Genomic DNA, 21,130 nt, shown 5'->3' with positions numbered 1-21,130 from the left:
GCATGGAGTTACATGTCACAGTGGACTGACTGATGACGATGAGACTTTTGTACTGCATGGCCTATGTAGTGCGGTTTGGGACGGGTGATGCCACGGCTGAGTGAGAGCGACGGCGAGACGTTTACAATGCTGCACACATGACCTAATACATGGGGACGGATAGGGACACAGTCCCAGTCGACTGATGTTTTAAGACATGACCACTGTAGAGTATGGACAATTAGATGTCTACAGTGGACATAGTGAAAATTTTAAGATTTGTGACAAAACCATAGTGGATGAGCGAGTTGTTTATAGCGGTGTTTATGTGACCACTGAAGTGATTTGGGACATGACAGCTGTCTTACAAAGCCTTGTGAGTCTCTCTCTCTCTCTCTCTCTCCGGCTAGTCTGGGTTGTGTAAAGGCGCTTAAATAGAAACTGACTCGCTCTGATGTGCGATCAGATTGTGCCAGACGAGCTCGCTCTCTCTCTCTCTCTCTCTCTCTCTCTCTTTTCTCATAAACACAGACCACAACCCCACATTTAGGAGTACACATAAATGAGATATTCCGTGCAGCTAATAATTATCTGACCAGCTAAATTAAAGGCTGCTGCGACCAAAATGCCAACGTTGCTAATATAAATAAAGGTAATTAGACTAACCAATAGGTCCGTTAAACGGCGCACACGACTCTTTTCAGTCTCGACGTTTTCAAATCATGACAATTTATGCTTCAATTATTATTTATCACCCATTTTAACCTGAACGCTCAAAGGAGCGAGCCTCGTTTCCGTCTTCTTATGATCTACAATCGCGAATGCCTTCACCTTCTTTTCAAACTGGTATAAAAAAGGAAGCTTTTAAAGATCAGAGGCTAAGCGCTACTCCAAAATGCTGCCTACATCGGCACCCTACTGTCAAGTGGTTCAGGAAGGTAGGGATGATTTTAAAAAAATAATAAAATAATAACCGTATTGCAGCATCCTTCACCACTGATATTTGTTCATCTGCATTTGAAAGTGAGAGTTCTGTGCAGAAACAAACCTTGCGTGAATATGTTTGTCAAAGGTTTTTTTTTGTCAGTTTCATATCAGCTAACGCTGGTATGATTTTAAGCTAGAGCGAGCTTATCATGATTGCTGCGTTGCTTAAAACTGAATATTTTCTTACATTCTTGAAATATTCAAACTAAACACGGACCCACCAACTACCTTCTTGCATTACTAAATATAATCTAGCTAACAGACAGGGGGGTCACCAGGCAGCACCTGATACAAATATTATCGTGATACCTTCGAGCTGATTTGTATTGTAATTTTTATAATGTGCCACCTGTATGATTATTGGAGAATGGCAACATTTTACCACCTTAAATGCGAACATGTGTCAAGTAAAAGTAATATGTAAAAAATAGATTTTTACAAATAGTGTAGCGATACACAAAAAAATAGCTATACACACTGAATCAGAATTTTCCCATCTCTACTAGCTAACTAACCCAGATGTCAATTTACTCATAAACATAATACAAATTTTGATGTTCATGTACTAAGAATAATTTTTATCCTGGGTTTATTTTATGTTTTTTTTTTTTTTTTCTTACACAAATCAATCCTAGATCGGATATGTATCTGATACGTGGTCATGTCACTTGATTAAGCAACGTGGCTTTAAATGTGAACAAAGATTTCATCTGGATTTAGCTGAAAATGTTTTTAACTACTAAACAAAATTTTTATATGTAAAAACATTTACTTCAGTCCATGTTTCAAGTTTCTATTCATTAAGTAAAACTGAATTAAATTTTTTGGAAAAAAGTGTAAATTACGATTTTTTTTAAACATTGTGTTGTTTTTATAAAACCGGTGCTGCATTTGTCGTTTTAGTTCAGTGTTAATTAAGTCAACGATTCAGACCTCCACCTTTCTTGCTCTCTGCTCTGGAGCTAGTTTTTACACCTGATATCGTTAAAACGGCAGTTTTGGCCGCACTCACCTGTCTTGGGGTCGATGCTGAAGAAGCCCTGCGGGTTCCCGCTGCTGATCTTGTAGCTCAGTTTGTCGCTGGAGCGAGTGTCGGGGTCGAACGCGTCGATCTGAATGACCGAGACGTCTTTGGGTGAGTTCTCCATGACGGACGGGTAGTACACAGGCTCGGAGGTGTGTGGCGCGTTGTCGTTCACGTCCTGCACTTCGATGTAGACCTCCACGAAGGAGGACAGCGGCACCACACCGCCATCGCTGGCGTACACCGTCAGCCAGTAGTGCGGCACCGTCTCGCGGTCCAGGAGCTCCAGAGTGCGGATCACACCTGAATCCGAGAGAAGGGTAATGCGTTAGAGGAGGTCTCATATGTGTATGGGGCAACAGGTGTGCAATAATATATACCTCTGTAGATAAAACTCAGAAAACAATTCTTTCAAAGTAGCATTTTAATTGACAACAAAAACTAGAGCTAAACTTGAGAGATATGTGTCATTGCACCATAAACTCTATATGCAATACTCCAATATGCAAATCCAGATTTTTTCCTGGAGTTGGAGCTGTTCACTCACTGTTCGCATATTTATAGCGTTCAGATATCCCAGGAAGATTTTAGATTTAATACATTTGTACAAGTCCTACTATTCTATTGAATGTAAACTTTATCAAGTAATAATTTTACACATAACTAGCTATTTTAATAGCTATGAGCTTCTGAAGCATAACTCTAAAGTAAATCTTAATCACCAAACTGAACAGAATAAATATGACACTAAGGTGCAAAACTCTTAGGAGGTTCTCTAAAACAAATGGCAAACAGCTACTCATAAACCCATGAACATCCTGACATCAGCTGGTTGTGACATCGACACCATGAAACACAGGTGGACTCCTGTTCATGGCCCTTACAGAGAGAGAGAGAGAGAGAAAGAGCTGGAATACAGAAGAAAGCTAGAAGCTTCTTTGAGGAACCAAGACTTGATGATTCAAATGGAATAACTTGGTTCCATGGTGGACTAGTTGTTAGCAAGTGGTGCGCTCCCGTTAGTCACCCCGGCACATCACCCCCAACCACCGAAAGAGGAAATGTGGAATAGGGCTCGGCATTATCATGAAATTATATCAGTGTCATTATACATTTCGTCATGCTATTTGACTCTAAAACATTTCCATTGTTACAGATAATGAAATACTATGGTAATGAGATGAATAAAGTTGTAACAGATAAACGAGTGACTTTGAGTTCCGTTCAGTGTAAAGTGGGTCATCACGTGGCGTAAGGGTTAAAGATTCACCGAAGCCATCAGAGGCCATTTGGCTCTCAGCTGTGTCAACAAGGCACCTATTCACAACAATCCAGCAATGAGAAGGGGCGGAGAGGGTGGCTGAGAGTAAATGGCAATCCACAGAGAGAGAGAGAGAGAGAGAGAGAGCAAGAGAGAGAGAAAGAGAGCGAGAGAGAGAGGAAGAACGAGAGAGAGAGAAAGAGCGAGAGAGGGGAGCGGAGAGGACTTTGAACCCTCTTTGTTCTCGTCCATTCAAAGCTGCCTGAGAGGACTGCGGTTTCTCGTTACCTAAAGTGATCCTAAAACTTAATGATATCATTGTTATCCGGGATAAACGTCCACCTCGCTATCGCTTATAAACGTCCATAAAGCAGGGTGTGTGTCTAAGTGTGTGTGTGTGTGCAGACCATAAAGAGGCGCTCCCCGGTTAAAGTCTACGCTGACGATACACTTCCTTTGGCACAACAATGGATCAGCCCTGCATGGAGAATACTCTGAATCGGGTTCAGAACCGGAAATTAATAGCGTCTCTGAGGTTCTGCTTCTCGGTCCGAGTGATTCCACCACAAAACCAGGTGCCACATGCATAAGCAACCATACACAGTCCGACATGCATTTGAATGCTTAACGAGCGCCTAAAACCAAAAATTTTAGGAAAAACAAATATTTTACAGTAAAAAAGCTATACAAATTTAATTTGCAATAAAATCTACTGTAAAATTGCTTTGGAACAAAACTGTGAGAAAATTAATGTGTGAAAATATTAAAGTATAAAAGTAAAAACTTTTTTTTTAATAATTAATTTGTAAAAAAAAAAATAATAATTTGGAATTTTTTTTCACAAATTCAGGGAAAAAATTAAATTGAGAATTAAGAAATGAATTGCTTAATGATAATCTCATACAAATTTATTATTATTTTTTTTTTTTGCCTGACGATTTTCAGCTCCTTAATGCTCGTGCTTTTCTGCTCATAATGACTTGGATTTCTGGTGGTATATTTTAAAGAAATCCGTGAATTTTAAACTTTACCTAAATAATTACAAAATAATTTAAATTGATTTTGAAATATTTAAAAACTTACCCAATTTACTGAATTGATTTGACCTACAAATTCATATAAAAAAGTTATCTACTATTAAATAAATTAAAATATATGATAGAAAAAGATTTTTAAAAAGCAATCCTGTTATTAAAAAATTATCATTAGAAAATAAAAAAACACCTAAATGAATAAATAGGACTAAGACAGTACATTCCTAATGCTAATGCTAATGCTAACAATGCTTCATTTGGGTTGTTACAAAAAAAAAAAAAATTAATTAAACTAAGCTATATCTTTCACATTTATTGTTCTTGTTGTGCATACCCTGCCTAATTTGACGAACCGGTAAAAATGATGTCACGTTAACGTGGTTGTGAACCACCAAACTCTTAAATCCTTTCAGGTGCTACTCAGCGACAACCTATTCACCTTAGCTATTCACGCTACAGCTGGTGTTAGGGCTGCGTCGCATAGCGCTCCGTAATTTCAGACCAATAGAAATGCAGGACCATGTCCCAGAACTGAAACATGAGATCCAAGAGCTCCTTGTTCAGCGCAGCGATGTGGCACTTTGACCCTTGACCTGGATAACGTTGACCAGGTCTATATCCCGGGGCTTCTGCAAAGTCACACATTCGGGAGCAATGACACCGTGTTTCTTTGTTTGCGGAACAAACCTACCATTCCCTAGCTCTGTAACTCGATGACCTGCTCCCTGATTTATTTTGGGAGGGGTGAGGGAGGGGGAAAAAAAAGAAAAGAAAAGGAAAGAAAAGAAAGAACGACAGGTTAGCTTCAGGCGATAATTATATTCGAAGCAGAAGGAGGAGGAGGAGAGGAGGAAAAGCTGGCTACAATATGCTCCGTGTTATTGAGTCCTCAGTGTCTGACGCTTTACTGATGGGAATGGCAATGAGCTCAAGAAGAAGCAAGCGTGGGGCTCGCGAGAGAGAGAGAGAGAGAGAGAGAGAGAGAGAGAACTGAAGTGTGTGTGTGTTCAGGAGAAAGAAACGGAAAGAGAGAGTGAGAAGTATCAAATGAGTAAATGAGAAAGCCAGCGTGCAATAGGGAAAGGGCACTGAAATATGTGCGATGGAGGGAGGAAAAAAAAACAAGTGTGAGAGGACAAAAACTAGCAGAAGGCACAGAGAGAGAGAGAGAGAGAGGGAGAGAATGTGTGAGAAAACGACTCTGTCTTTGCCAACCGCCGTCCCCATGCAGGAGCACTCATCTAGATATCGAGCACAGACACACACACACATACTCGTACAAATACCGAGACACACTCTGAAGACATGTCCCTCTGACTCAAACAGCCTCGGCACAGATGACTTCATACACAGACAATCTAGTTTGCTGCTATACATTATATATTTTTTATAAATGTTCCTCTTTATTTTCTTTGCCATTTACGCTGGTAACTAACCACTCATTTTAGCCATACAACAGTGTTACGCTAATTTGCGTCATTAGTCTGTTCACGCTAGCTCTCTTTATGGCTTTACTAGCTAGCTAGCATTGCTGCTGCTGCGGCGGTTACTACATTTCTGTGGAAAGTTTCCATCTGCCAACTAAGAAACAAACAAACAAACACAAAATGTATATAGAAACCTTCAATTAATCTCTACTTGTGCATGCTATGCTTTAGGCTCGCTCGCGATTGATACCGTAACGTCAGACTAGTTTTGCTTTCTTTTCAGTTTTAACATTCTGAAGTTAATTACTTTAAGAAGAAACAGAAAAAAATCTGCATATCATTAAATTCTTAGGATGTAACAAGATTATAATACCATATATTGGGTAAAGAATCAAAACTAACTAAAAAACAAATGTTTTGCTAATTAGGTAAATTGCCTAGCTAAAAAAAACAAATGTGTGTAAAACTGAATGCTTTGCTAGCTATCTAACACCACTATCTATCACCATACAGCATAATTACCAGATACTAATTCTACCCACTCTCTAGTGGTGTTAGCTAGCTAGCAAAGCATTCAGTTTTACACACATTTGTTTTTTTTATTATTACATTAGATTAAAAAGATGTATCATTAGCTTATTAAATCCTATGAAGGAAATGTCAAATCAGTTTCAAGTAAATTTTAACTTCAGAGCGTTAAAGCAGAAAGAAAGCAGAACTAGCCTGATGTTACGCTAGAAATCGCTTGGGTTTTTCATGTAGCGAAATTCAGAGCAGACCCTATGATTGATTATCAGAATATTATAGCAGAATAGATCAATGAAATAACATGGAACAATACAATAGAGAAACATGATTTGGAGGATACGGTTACGAGATATAAACAATAAGTTAGCCATTACCAAGAAACACTTTTTCTGCTATTAAAAACAATGTCATAGAAATGTTGAAGTCAACTAGCTAGCTTAATAATAACAAAGGTTTAGCTGTACTTCTTCCTATAAGCTGGTTATTATTTCTTCCTCCTTATTATTATTATATATTTTTTTGTTTTAATCTGCACCGTTAGCATAAAAGTGACGAATCTCGAGGTAAATTTCAGCTCGGCTTATTTTACGTTAACACTTTCTTTGCTAGTGATGTTAGTGTAGCTGCGGCTAGCTTATTATTAAATTGTTATCCAGGTTTTGCCGCATGTAAGCATTAAAATGAAGAGACAAAACTACATCAACGGCATGGTATGACATGAGCTATTTAGCTCTCCATGATACAGGGGTAGATGTTCGCTCTTAATCCTCTTAAATCAAGCTTAATTGTCGCCGGTAATCCCTATTTCTATTTCTACTTTGCTTTCGTTCTTCCTTGATCTATTTCAAACCCAACGTTCGGAACTGCGTTATGAAATAACATATTAGAAAACATTAGAACTGATACCGTTATAGTGTTACATGTTTTATTTACACGTTTATTTTTTTTTTCTCCTCAGAGCAGAATCCAGGTTGATTCAGAGCCACTCCTTGAAATGAAAAGCTGTTGAGGAAGTTATGAAATTTGCCCCCAGGGCGCAGAAAACGATGACAGAGAAATCCGACCGGTCTCTCTGTCTCTCTCTCTCACTCACTCTGTCTCTATTTCTTTCTTCTCTGTCGTCTCTCGCTCTCTCTCTTTATGTCCCTCTTTTGTCTGTTCATTTTATCGCCCTGGGGAAAAACTTTTCACAGCCGCCTGAGCTTCTGACTGAACAAAGAAAGAAGCCGCTCGCACCGGTTTCGACCCGGCCGACCTCGCAAGAGCATGTGTGTGTGTGTACGAGTGAGAGAGAAAGAGAGAGCTTTTGACAGTAAGTTTATGTGTGTGTGTGCGAGATAAAGGGAGTCTGTCCACTTTAATTAGTCCCCGGATTGGCGCCTTCGTGGCACTTTTACAATAGCTGAGTGTGCTGTGAAAACACACACACTTACGCAAAGTCACACAACTTCCAAACGGCTGGTCTAAGCTTCAGGAAAAGATGCGAACATCCGGGGGCTGAGCATCAAGAATGTGGACAGGAATGTGGGAACGCAAAAGAAGACAAGGGGAAGCCTGATTTCACGCCACAGCGGGAGACGCAAAACCCCTGCTCATGGGTTTCTGCTCGGATCTAACATATGGTGGAAAACCAAACTGGAGAAAGTTGTACTGCAGGATCATCTGTAGAAGAATATCATGTTGCAATGTTCATAAAAACGAAAAGAAAAAAAAAAAAGAAGCTGGCGCTTTTGCTAAATTAGGAAGCCAAAAAAGATTAGCAGGGTTGTCAAAAGGGGATTACGGTATGCGAGATCCTGTTTATTCTCTTGCTCTCGTTTTCATACAGTACGGCGTTAAGAGTGAAATCCCAGGAAATATCAGCTCCTTTTCTGGCAGAGTAAAACCTGTAATAAGCAACGCTAGTTAGTTCGCCATCATCCCTCCACATGTTGGCGAGATCTCGATTGTACCTTAAGGGTTGCTTGATTTCCCTACCGTGCAATGGAGACACAACAGCCACAGATGTGAAGTTAATGCGGATTACGATTATGTGTGCCTGTGTGTGTTTTATCCCCCTGGCTCGCATGTTAGAAGTCAGGTCTTTGGCTTTGAACTCGCTCGGTTAATTCCCGGCTCATCTTTCCTGCATTCCGGAAGGTTCTCAGGCCTCGGGGTCATGAAGGTTGCGCCAGACTTTCCCGTGTTTTTTTCCTTCTCTCTGTTCACCTCAGTCATTCCATCCACCACCACCACCACAGGAATAGCTCAAATTCCTCAGCTTGAGCTGAAACAGTAACCCAATCCTCGAGCTTCATATATCTTTGACTTAAATCACATCCTTGACTCCATTCCCAGAGTTTTGCACCATCTATAAAAAGGTATGCCGGCTACAGATTTATGATTAACGGTGTAAAACGTTGTGTATTAGAGTCAGCAAGGAAAGACTTTCTGAAGGTTCTGCACAGATCTGGAGATTGCAATACCTTCGATTTTGCTTTACAACCACATAAAATCCCTGGGAATGTTTTGAAAAACAGGGCGACCGTTAGCGATGCGTCTGAGATCAGAGATGCGCTTGGCATGCAAAAACAACATAGATTTATTAGGAACGAATGCTCGAGTAGTGCAGGGACATTTCTTCAACCAGACTCCCATGTAGTGTGGTGTTACCAAGGTTATCAGTTCTCGAGTGTTAGAGTGGGGAAATGCTGTCTTGATGTCTTTCAAGAAATATGCACTTCACACAATCTTATCTTCTTGAACATCCTGCGCAAGTGATCATAGGGTAGCAGAGCCTCTGGAGTCGAGTCGACAGCCCCGTTTCCGCTTCACGCTCCATTGTGCATCCTGTATACAGCTGTTCTAGCAGTGGCTGCAACAGCTGGCCACAAGGGAAAATGGAAACGCAGGGTAGGAGGTACAGACAAACAGAAAAACGGAATATGTGCCTCGGATTAACAAATCACAGCGACACGTCTCGCTCTACATATCTAGTTAATCTCATCTTATCAAAATAAAATGTCATAAAAACTGGTTAAAAAAAAGAACCCTTGACTTGTATTGCACCAACCAATAAGCATTACCTTGGGCTGTACACAGAGCATGGGAAGCTTGGAAAGAAAAAACGCACACAAAGACATAAGGATTTGGGAGCTTTATTCACGAAAAAAAAAAGATGAAAGTATGTCGACCTGAAGTGTATAAAAGAAACAAGTGTGGGTGTTTAAAGGAGGAAGTTCTGCAAATGAACGTAGGGGAGTGATGCAATTAGAGCACGCCTGGTGGGACACTGTCTTTTTTATCCCCCACCCCCCCGCTGTTTCTTCCGCCCGACTTTAGCCTATTACTTCCAGTCGAGAGGTCCTATTGGGACTTGCCCGGACAGAGCTCATTGTCCAAGCACAGCTAATGTTATTGCAGAGGCCCTGAAAGCAGTGCGCTTAACGAGAGCCAGACCTTTTCGTTATTGACACAGAACCCAATCCAGGCCCTGGACGCTGTCGTCTGATAACAACCGCCCGTCTCTTGCTATCACATGCATAAAATAGCTGCAAGGTGAGGCTGACGAACTAGGTATTACTGCTAGTTTCGGCTTGATAGTGCTCGCTAAAGCGGCTCGTTTTCTGTTCTTGTGGTAAGAGTGATAAGATGCCAGAGCAAGAGAGAGAGAGAGGGAACGTTTTTCAAAGGGCCGCTGGGTTGACATTTTGAAAGGCCTACTGCTTTTTTTCTTCTCTCTCTCTCTCGTTCTCTCTCTCTTGTCTATTTATAAGCCGGCACTCCTCAGAGTATTTCTGTGAGGAAGGGATCAAAGGCGTTTTTAAATTGTGGCAGGGGTGGAAGGGTGGCTCGCCAATAAAACAGGAGGAATGGGAAAGCCGCTCGGGTTCAGAAGCCAGATGTGGAACCGTTGCCTCTGCTCCTAATTACATCTTTATACAGCATTGCGTTCTGTGTAGATCCGGCTGCACTGAATCTCAGCCGGCAGTGTTGTGACTGGCCGTGACAAGGCAAATTAAGTCACGGGGAAAGACGGAAGAGCGTGCCGAGACTTACGCAGAGTTCAAAACTATGCAAGTCTGAATCAGACAGTAACGAAACATTGGAATGAAGTGAAATACACAATGTTTAACTTGATTTGACGTTAAGATGATTTCAACGTGCCTGGTAACTTTGACATGCGGTCATGTGCACTTTGCGAAGAAGATGAATGATGGTTGTTCTTGTGTTTGCGGAGCTTTCTGTGCGTATAGAGAGCCTGACATCAAAAGGGTGAATAAGCTCCAGTGGCAGGGTGCCATCTGCCATAATGGGGATTTTCACTGCCAAGCACTGAACTGTGGCCTAAAGAGCACTGGGGGATTATGTGCATCAATTTAAGAGTTAGTCTGTCCTATTTGTAGAAAATACGCTCGGATAATAAACAGCATCCCAACTCAGGATATTTATTGTTTGTTTTTTTTCTGGCACAACAACTTTAAGTTTGGAACTTTACCCAAAAAAAACTTTTTGTTCTACTTTTCCACACTATTTTCTGAGCTCTTAAACTCGGCCACTTAAAATCAATTAGCCCTCGTTAAGGCTCATTAGCATAACCTGAGCAAAGCACCTACGCGGGTTCTAAAATAAGCACTGCCAACGTTCGCACCCTGCAATCATCTCCAGGCTCCCTCCGCATTCCGGAGCACCGTCGCCTCGGCAACGTGGCCCAAGCACAGACTGTGTGGAGTCGAGGTCATGTGACCCTTCAGAGGGGGAAAAAAGAAGGACAAGGAGTAGAGAGAGAGAGAGAGAGAAAGGAGGGGGGATGAATGTTGAGACTTAAGCGATATGTCTTTTCCAACACCTCCCTCACTCCCGTTCCTATCTTCTTTCCCATGATTCTTCTTTCCCACATGAAAAGGAAAAACGGCAAGCACATATTTCTGTTATCTGGCATCACTGGCAACTTTTATACCTTCAACAGAGAGACACGACACAAGATTTTTTTTCCCCCAACAAACGACTATAACACACTGTAGTGCTTTGTCGGAACATGCCCAGCTAACTGGTGGCAGCATCACAGAGCTGGAGAAAGGGCAGTGCATTCATTACCCGCTCTGCGAAAGGGCAGGTCGCGTTAAAACCCACAAACAGAAATCAGAAGAGACTTGAATTAACAACTCGGACCTGGCTAACTGACTGACTGACAGACCACGTGCTGTTTCACTCTTTCTCTTTTGAAAGGCTTGAAGGGCTGGTCCGCATCAGGAGGCTTTTATTCACTTCTTAACCCTTCCACTTACTTCATTCGGACAAATACAAATCAGACCCATTATCGTATCGGTCCGCATGCTTCCGTCCAGCGCATGGGGCCAGCCGGAGAAACAGATGAAACAGAAAAACACTTTTAATAGACCAAAAAATGGCACGACCTCCGGTTCCGAATGGTCGCCTTTTTGTTGTTTATTAATGCAGCAGTAATAAATAAAAAAAAATTGACCTTTTTTGCATAATTGCGCTTTTAAATGAAGAGTTTCCCGGTGTCAAATGCTTTCTCTCATTATGAAACACAGCAGGTAACCTCATACCTCCGACAGCACGATACCAGGAAGCCAAGCCACAATTAGAGCCTTTGTGATGAATTTTTACACGTAAATGCAGATTTTGCACAGAAACACGAAAGCGTTCATAAATTTACAAGGTTCACATCCAATTTTAACGTTTGCAAGCCCTTTTCAAGGATACACTCGCTGTTCTTCAACATGCACACAGACATCTCAACAAACTGCACAGTACATAGCTATGGTGGACTGTTGATGAACAAGTTAAAGTCGTTAGATATCATTAAAAAAATGCATGCTGCAAAAATCAGAGTACGAAGTTAATAATTTATAAGCTACTTATTCAAAAATGGAATCAAATGCACATCAGTAATTCGGTTTTCACATTTATATCTTCCTAAAAAAACTGGTTAAAATGAAGATGGCTAAGCTCAGCTGCCCATATTTACACGAAATATGCTAATTTAGACCTAGGCAGTTAGTTAGCCTCTATTCGCTAACCTACACATATTTAGCTTAAATAAATCACATTGAAGATTCAGCTTTATATATTTAACTTCATTGTATATCACGAAACATGTTAAAATGAGGATGGCTAAGCCAATTCAATTATATCCTCAAAAAAGATTAAACTAGGTTAAACTTTTGCAGTTAGCCTCTAACAGCTAACCAACAGTTCTTTAGCTTTAAAAAAGTGTTTACATGAATATTTAACTTTATGTCATTATTAAATTCTTTTTTTCGCTGTATGTCACTAAACATGTTAAAATCAGGAAAGGCTAAGCTAAGCTGAGCCACTTGTATTCGCACAAAGCTGTTTTTTAATCGCACTGAAGTTTTAGTCTCTTTTTTTTAAACACTGTATCGCACCAACCACATTAAAATGATAATGGCTTGGCTAGGCCACTTATATTCACAAGAAACGGTAGGTTAGCCTTTTGCAGTTAGCCTTTAAAAGCTAATGTACACATCCTCAGAAAAGATGCTAAGTTAGCAGGTAACAGCTAGCATTTACCATGTAACCTATCCTTCAGTAGCTCTTTAAAACATCCGCAGCACAAAGATTCACCTCTATATCAGTTTTTTCAAAACCTTTTATTTCACTAAACAGGTTAAATTCACAATAGCTAGCCTACTCATGTGTCGGGTTAAACAATAGGCAGCAATATCATGATGCGATATTCATGCCTTGGCTTCATACTGCAGCATATTTCTCACATATTTTTACGTTATTATACAAATGTTTTTTTAATTACTAATAAACACTTAAACACTTTGTCAGTGGCTGTGCTACTTATTCTGAGCATGTACTTAGCCTGGGTTTTTTTCTTCCCTCAAACGCTGAACAACCGACAAGCTGCTTCATTATTTTCCCAGAAAATCTAATTCCATCTCTATCCTTTCTGAGCCAAATGATATTACAAGGTGTGCAAATTAAGCGTGAAAACTGAGAGAATTGGCTACTTTGCATGATTAGCATGATAAAGAACAGGTGGCCAGCGAACAGCAATCTAGCCTGAACGTGTACGTGAGACGTAGACGATATAGGTGAGATTGATCAGACCTGACGTCGTATGCTTTCAGTGTGAACAGCACATGGCATGCGAGTTCGCATCGTGCTAGGCTGTTGCACAGTTTATAGAGCAGATTCCAGACACGGCAGTGCGGTTTAGCCACCGGGCTTTTTGTAAACCTCTAAGTCTCTGTGACTCTGCTGTGATTTGCGACATCTGCCTTAGAGCCTCGGCTTGTTCCTTTTTGCCACAAGGACATTTAGTGGTAAAAAAAATTAAAGAAAAGGAAAAAAAGAAAAACAGATTCATTGCACTTCTCTGGCAAACATCAATCGTACTTGTGGCGAGACCTCGATCCTGCGCAAGTGCATGCGGCCTCTATTAACTCTCTTACTCAGGAAGCGACATGCACACGAAATCAATTCTCACACACACGCGCATTGAGCGGGGTTGAAATTAGATCGGTTCACATGGAGAGTTCTCATCGAGGCTCGACATGTTTGTGCAATCTGGCGACGGTAAACATCGCTGGCGGAGACATGCGAGCGCACTCAGGAACTCAACGGATCTCCGGACGCCTACAGCCAGCAGCAATGAGAGGACGGAAATAAAAATAAAAAGAGCCAGATGCAATCTCGGAATAACAATTTTGGGTTTTGTAGCCTGGCTAAAGTTATCTCAGATCCACTGGGACGAAATATCAAGCTCTTCCTGATGCAGGAAACCTTGGGGAAAAAAAAAGCGCTTGGTTGCCGGGGTCTGGAAGAGGGTTGGCAAGGGTTTCTAAAATGCATACAGGGCCAGACTAAATATAAAAGCCACACATCCCTGAGGGGAGAGAAAAAGGAGAAAAAAGCAGGGCCCCAGATGTGAAACTAGTGTTAACTTAACAAGACTTTAAGTTAGAGAGGTAAATAGGAAACGGTGTGGCGCGAACCTTCTAAGCAAATTCCTTTTCAGCACCCCCGCCAACCCCTACTTAAATACCCCCACCCTTGGATGGATGAGGGCGAAGCAAGCATGCAAATAAAGCAGGCAGGCGAAAAAAGCCGCAGAGCACAAAAGGTGATGTAGGTATAATCGATCCCAGATGGTACATTTTTTCAAAGTGGCCAGGTTTGTTGACATTAATTTAAATCAGCATTGTGCTGAATGTCAAATGAGTTAAGATTCTGTCTGTTCAATTTTTTATATCTATAGATAGAGAGCTAAACACTCTGTTTCCTGCCTTTGTAATTAGACAATCCATAACAAAATGGTGTAATGAGTTATGCTATCTACCATAAAGTTGATTATTTTTCCAAAACTACATATCTTGAAGTTTTCCTCTTTTACCACAGCGGAATATTATCAAAAATAGTAGGCATTGCTAATGGTGCACATGAATGGCTTTTCCACTTGCAAATATGTAATAGGAGTATAAGATACAGTACTACACTACTACGCATCATTAGTCTATCATAAACATCTGCTTCTGAAAAAAGTTAATTTATTAGCTAATTATACACACACACGCACGCACAAGTAGCTCAGACTGATTTAATCACAAGCCCACTTCCTTTTTGATTCTTTAACGTCTAATCTGGCATCCCACAGGGATCTGTTCTTGGCTCATGAATATTTACTGTGCCACCAGCCCTTAGTCGTGATCCCTAACAATGGACCTCAGTGCAAGATAATCCCGTCCCTGCTGGCACTCATAGATTACAGAGGTCATGCAGGGCAGAAGATCGGGTCAGGTAGAGGGTGACCTGAAACGTTTCGGGGGTTAAAAGGCGGTGCCAATGAGACTACTCAGGTGTCACGGCTGGCTAAATACATCAAGCCAAGATCTGTCAGAAGGCGATTATTAAGAAGCACTTAGCATTTAATGGATTAGGTTTGGGGGGGTGTTTAAGGGAAGCTTGACAAGTTGGAGGAGGAATATCTAACAGAAAGATGCTTTTCAGTGAAGTGTGCAAGAGATATTCAGCTTCTTTGGAAAGCAGGGGAATTCATTCTTTCTCTCTCTTATTCTCTCTCTCTCTCTGCTGTTAGTCAGAGCAACACTAGCCAATCATAGGCATGTTTAATTTAAAAAACAAGGAACTGCATCATATCCATGAGTTCCGTCTATGAGTTTCTTCATCCTTATTAGTCCAATCAATAACTTCGTATTAAACAAGGTGAAACAACCTCCGCGACGACTGACAGATGGTCCTGCAGGATAAGAAGCAGCAGTGCGTCCTGTCATGCTAAATTTACCACCGATGCAAGTCAGATTTCCCTACAGGGATCCCTAACAGCCATGTCTAATTTCGCCTCCTTAATGAAGTGCCCTGCACCACCTTCATCTAAATGAACGCTTAATACATTTTTATAGAGTTTTTCACAAGAAACTTTTCAAAAGGACACTTTGCGCAGTACACGTATAAACCCCTAATGTTTTATTTATGATAATTTTCACAGGTCCATTTGTACATTAATTATGCATACCGCGGAACAGGAACACATTTTCAGTAAAAAAAAAGAAAAAAAAAGGCAGAGGCGCACATTAAAGGTGGAAATGAGAAGTACTGTGCCTATTTGAAAAAGAAATAGCGAATGAAGCGTTACATTCATGCAGTGTGTCAAGCAACCGTTAGAATTCCAGACAGCTTATTTTATAACATGTTTGTCCTTACTGTAACCAGACGAGCAAGGTATAAATACATTCTTTGTGTGGCGTTAATGAGGTCAGGTTGTGACTTCTGGTTCAAACATTCCTTTATCGAATATTAATAGGACCGACCAGTGAAGGAGAACAAGAATAGAAGGAAGAATGCAGGAGGTTGAGAGAGTCGATGGGTGGTGGATCGGCGGTGAGGTTGGGGGGGAGTGCTGGAGTGCTCAGCAAACTAGTTTGGAATGTTTACGACAGGTCTGAAAGACAGCTGCTCCATCTGCTCCTGCCATCAATTCTTTCTCCCTATGCTAGAAAAAACTAAAACTGCGTCCCACCCCATCCCCCATGCCAGAACAACTGTATAAGCACCTGATTTCTGAATTTAACTCTGCTCTTTCTTTGAAATACCATCACTGATCAGATTCATGCATATGAAATATTTATGACTAGCGCACCGTTCATATCCAATCTCATAATAAAAAAGTCAAGCGACTCACCAGTTTCTTCATTGACAGCAAAGACACCAAGTCCGGATCCATCCCGAATAGAGTAACGAATCTCCCCGTCCCTTCCTTTGTCCTCGTCCTGAGCGGTTACTTTCATGACGGACGTTCCGATTGGCACATCCTCTTTGATAAATCCCTTATCCACAAATGACGAGAACCACGGTCGATGTAAATTCTCGTTCACGTCCACTACCTCCACCTCAATACTACAGCTTGAGGATAAAGAAATTGGTTTGCCTTTGTCCTTGGCCCTTGCTACGAGGTTATAAATTTGCTTTTTCTCATAATCCAGATTCTGAACAATTCGAATCGCGCCACTCAGTTTGTCCACTTCAAATTTCCCGTCGCCACTGTCCACGAGGCTGTAGCGTACCTGGCTCGAAGTTCCAACATCAGGATCGTGGGCTTCCAACCACATAATAACAGTCCCAATAGGTAGATCCTCACGGACTTTCACTCGATAATTTGGAGGTATAAATTTCGGAGGGTTGTCGTTCACGTCTTTAAGTGTGATTTTAAGCGACACGATCGACACCAGCTGAGGTTCACCAGTAGCCTGGTCACGGGCTGCTATCCTGAGCAACAGCTCAGGCTGAACTTCACGATCTAATGGCTTTTTAACCCTTACAACTCCGGTCACCTCGTCGATAGCAAACTGATCCGTGTCTGCCAATATATAGTACCTGACGACGCCATTATCTCCAAGGTCTCTATCTTTGGCTTCAACCTGAATGACTTCAGTCCCTACAGCCGTATTCTCACTTATTTCCACAGAATACGTGTTTTGTAAAAACTGCGGGCTGTTATCATTAGCATCCGTGACCTTGACGTCAAGCAGGCGCGATGATGACTTTTGAGGTATTCCAAGGTCATAGACAGTGATGTTAAGCGTATAATGATCAGATGTCTCTCTATCAAGCAGTGCATAAACCTTAAGCCATCCGTCATTCGTGTCAACTACAAACCGACTTTCAGTATCACCTCCAGATATGACATAAACCAGCTTCCCATTGAAACCACTGTCAGCGTCAGAGGCACTCAAATGAACGATCCGAGCTCCAACAGGAAGATCTTCCTTGACCTCAACAACGCTCGGGAATGGTTCCACAAACTGAGGTGTGAAGCGATTGACGGCGTGAAGGTCTACAAAGTTATCATCTGGTTCAACTTGGCTGTGGAGTTTACTGCCTTGGAGCAATTTTTCCGCCAGCATGGTGGCTACACCGGTGTCGACACACTTCACTTGAACCGGCTTACGAGGAGTAATGACAGTTATGTTCAAGAACATCACCGGAGTTTCATGTTCTCCATCACTGGCTACGATCTGCAAGCTGTACAAGGATGTCTTTGCTGCTTCACCCTCACTCAGTGGCTGCTTTAGAGACAACACCCCTGAGTTAGGGTTCAACTCGAAAAGATCTAGGTCATTCCCGGCTTGGATCACGTACCTGACCAGCTGGAGTTCATCAGCGTCAATGGCAGATACGGTAGTGATCTGTTCTCCGGTGCCATGATCTCTGGGCACAGTGACCTGGCAATCCACATTTTCGAACAGAGGTTTGTTGTCGTTCAGGTTGTTTAGGCTGATCGTGACTTGAGTCTCGACCTCACGTCGGAAAGGTTCACCCCAATCTGACGCACGGACGCGTAAATTATAAATCCTTGGCATTAATTCATAATCGAGTTGTTCCGAGGTACTGATAACCCCTGTGAAGTAGTCGATGACAAAAGGCTGGGGAATGATGTTAGCAATACTGTATGTGACATAACCGTTCTCTCCACTGTCTAAATCTGTGGCTTTCACTGTTAGAACACTGGTTCCAACAGGCATATTTTCATCAACATTAGCCTTGAAAGACGACTGCTGAAACTCCGGGCCGTTATTGTTCACGTCGATCACATCAATAATAACCTTGGCAGCTGCTTTTCCGTCACTAATAATTACCTCTAATTCATAGTGTGCCAAAGAGTCAGCATGGATGGGTCCAGCTGTTGTAATTAAGCCAGTGTCGGAATTGACTGCAAAGGGAATTTTGTCCAATTTATGTTTGAAAGAATACTTCAAATGGGGATATTTTGGCACAGCTGTGACCAAAACAACAGGACTGTGTACTGGAGCAAATTCACTTACATTCGCCCTGTAAACAGATTGCTCAAATTTAGGAGGGCCTACTTTAAACAGTGGGGAAGTGATGTGGATGACTTTTGCTGAGGAAAACTGAGGTGGGCTTCCTTTATCCTTAGCTTGCAAAGTGAGATTGTACCCGTACGGCTGACCATCCCAGTCTACTTCCTTCACAGCTTTAATTTTGTATTCCTTACTGCCAGGACTGGTCCTCGTAGCCCGAAACTGCTGCAAAGGGTCTCCTGCTACGATGCTAAGAGACGCTATTTCACCGTTGGCTCCTTGGTCGTCATCTTCAACAGTGACTACTGCATAAGTCGGGTCCTTGTCTGTGTCAGAAGGTGCTAGAGTGACAGCTGTGATGACAGGGGCGTTCTCGTTAGCCTGCTCTATGCGTACCGTCAGCTTAGCCATGCTGCTAAACCCACTGCTTCCATACAGCTTCATCCCACGGTCCACAGCTAATATCTCCAAATCGTACTGCTTCGTCTCGGCATAATCAAGTTTGCCAGTTAGAGTCACCACCCCACTTGTGGGATGGACCGAAAACATGTCTGTCCACTCTCTAAAACTGTAGTAGTACTCTCCGTTCGTACCGATGTCCGCATCTGTCGCTGTGACCTTGGCAATGCTGGTGCGTATTGCCGTGTTCTCCAGCAAGGACACAGTGTAGGAGGTGGGAGAGAACAGAGGGCGAAGGTCATTGGTATCCTGTACCTGAACCATGACGCGAGCTCGCGCCTCGGCATTTGAGTTCCTTTCCACAGCTTTGACCGTGAGCAAATAGTGGTCTCTGACCTCCCGGTTAAGAATGGCGCTGCTGCCTCCTTTGGTCCTTATTCGCAAATAGGTAAAGTCCCCGAGTTGATACTCCTCAGCTTTGAAGAGGTTCTCGTTGTCACCTGACACAATTTTGTACCGTATTTCCCATGAAGGGTCTATGTTGTAGATGCCCATCTTGACAGGGCCTTCCAAGTACGTCTTAGCAGCAGAGTTTTCGAATATAGTGGTGTTGTAAATAGGACGAGTGAAGTGCGGAACGGACTTCGCATCCAGCCCTGGGGTGTGGGCGCTGCCGCACACGAGCAGCTGCAGCAGAGCCAGCAGCGAAGTCACCTGGATCTGCATGGTCGCACTGCACTCTTCACCAAACCACCTGCAGAAACAGGAGAAGAACTCTAAGAAAAAGTCGCTTTATACATTTTTATAGCTGTAACACTAACAAATTGATTATGCCAAATTAATCTACAATATTTTTTTCTAATTATGCTTGATTGTGCTTTCCACCTGTTTTTTAGAATAGATGCCCTAGATGCCACCTTTCGTACTGACAGGCATAAAAATCTCTGCCAAGGCTTTTAAAAGTTTTTTGCAGCCAGAGAGCTGTAAAAACCTCTCAGTAGAGATTTTTTAAAGACCATAATTTGGTAATTTAAATATTACGTTCTTTATGCCAAAATGTAAAAAGAAATATTTGCCTATAAAATAATGTTGGAGCAATAAAGAGAAACTCAATGTTATGTGCCTCAGACCCCACTGTATGTATAATCTACACAAAGGCAAATCACATAACCTCCTAATGTCACATCAGTCATACTCAATCAAACTTGTGACCGAACCGTTCTTTGACTACAACATGCAAAACTGTACGGTGTAAAAAAACAACAACAAAAAAAACAAAACAAAAAAATCCGTCTGCAATCAGATACACAGTTGCTTCATGTTTCTGAAATGAAACAGATCTAAACAACAAATGTATCCTAGCACAGCAGCAGACATGATTCACATTCCTTGTTATGTCTTATTTCCAGAACGGCACCGTTCTCCGTTCCCCGGAACGTTGGACGCGGTCCGTCCTGGATATATCATCTAAACACTCATGCATTCCACTGGTTGTTATGAGACTTCTAATCTTTTTTAGGCGCTTGTTTAGCCTGGAAGGCATGGAACCTTCCTACCCTCATGCACACACACACACACACACACACATACAGACGTACAGACGTTCTACAAAGCAGCTCGGCTCGCCTTCGATCCAGGGGTTTGGATTATTATTACTTCACGTCGTGAAGCGCAGAAAGTTGCTAAGGTAGTTAACAGGGGATGCCTTGCATATTTCATAAGGCGGTAATTAATTCAGGTATGCCAGGGGTTCATGCAGTCAGGGATCGCTTTAGCTTAAAAATTAATGACTCCACCTGCAGGTACAGATTTATAAACTTAATCAAGCAAATATTAGGTTGGTTACAGTCGTGTAGAAATATTATTATGGCAATTCATTAAAAAAAAAAAAAAAAAAAAAAAAGTACTGATTTAGGCACTCACAGTATGCATGAAGCCCACACACACACACACACACACACACACGAGCCCTGGACCACGTTTTAAGAGCAACTCATTTAAAGCAAATGGGTTTTTAGACTTTTTTTGGAAGACCAGAGTTAACACTGTAACACCTCGTGCGGATTCTTGCAACTTTTCCCGACTTGTAACAAATATGCACGCGACCGCTTTGAAGCGCGCAACAAAAAAAAATCCAACCTCCCATCCCCCCTTTCTCTCTCTCTCTCTCTCTC

The 21,130-nt window shown here is 41.8% G+C and overlaps 1 protein-coding gene across 1 annotated transcript in view; it reads right to left on the bottom strand.

The window, feature by feature from the left end:
- fat1a (FAT atypical cadherin 1a) overlaps positions 1 to 21,130 on the bottom strand; it is a 75,666-nt gene that overhangs the window by 52,832 nt on the left and 1,704 nt on the right. Inside the window, exons 2-3 of the mRNA XM_053480303.1 lie at positions 16,421 to 19,710; positions 1,979 to 2,293 (exon numbers count right to left, since the gene is read on the bottom strand). Coding sequence (XP_053336278.1) covers positions 1,979 to 2,293; positions 16,421 to 19,682 — 3,577 coding nt within the window. The 5' untranslated portion in view covers positions 19,683 to 19,710. The remainder of the gene's footprint in view (positions 1 to 1,978; positions 2,294 to 16,420; positions 19,711 to 21,130) is intronic.

The sequence above is a fragment of the Clarias gariepinus genome, chromosome 20 (assembly GCF_024256425.1).
Source record: "Clarias gariepinus isolate MV-2021 ecotype Netherlands chromosome 20, CGAR_prim_01v2, whole genome shotgun sequence".
Classification (NCBI taxonomy): Eukaryota; Metazoa; Chordata; class Actinopteri; order Siluriformes; family Clariidae; genus Clarias; species Clarias gariepinus.
Note: the sequence above shows the minus strand (reverse complement) of the source record. Positions and strands in the feature narration are given on the sequence as shown.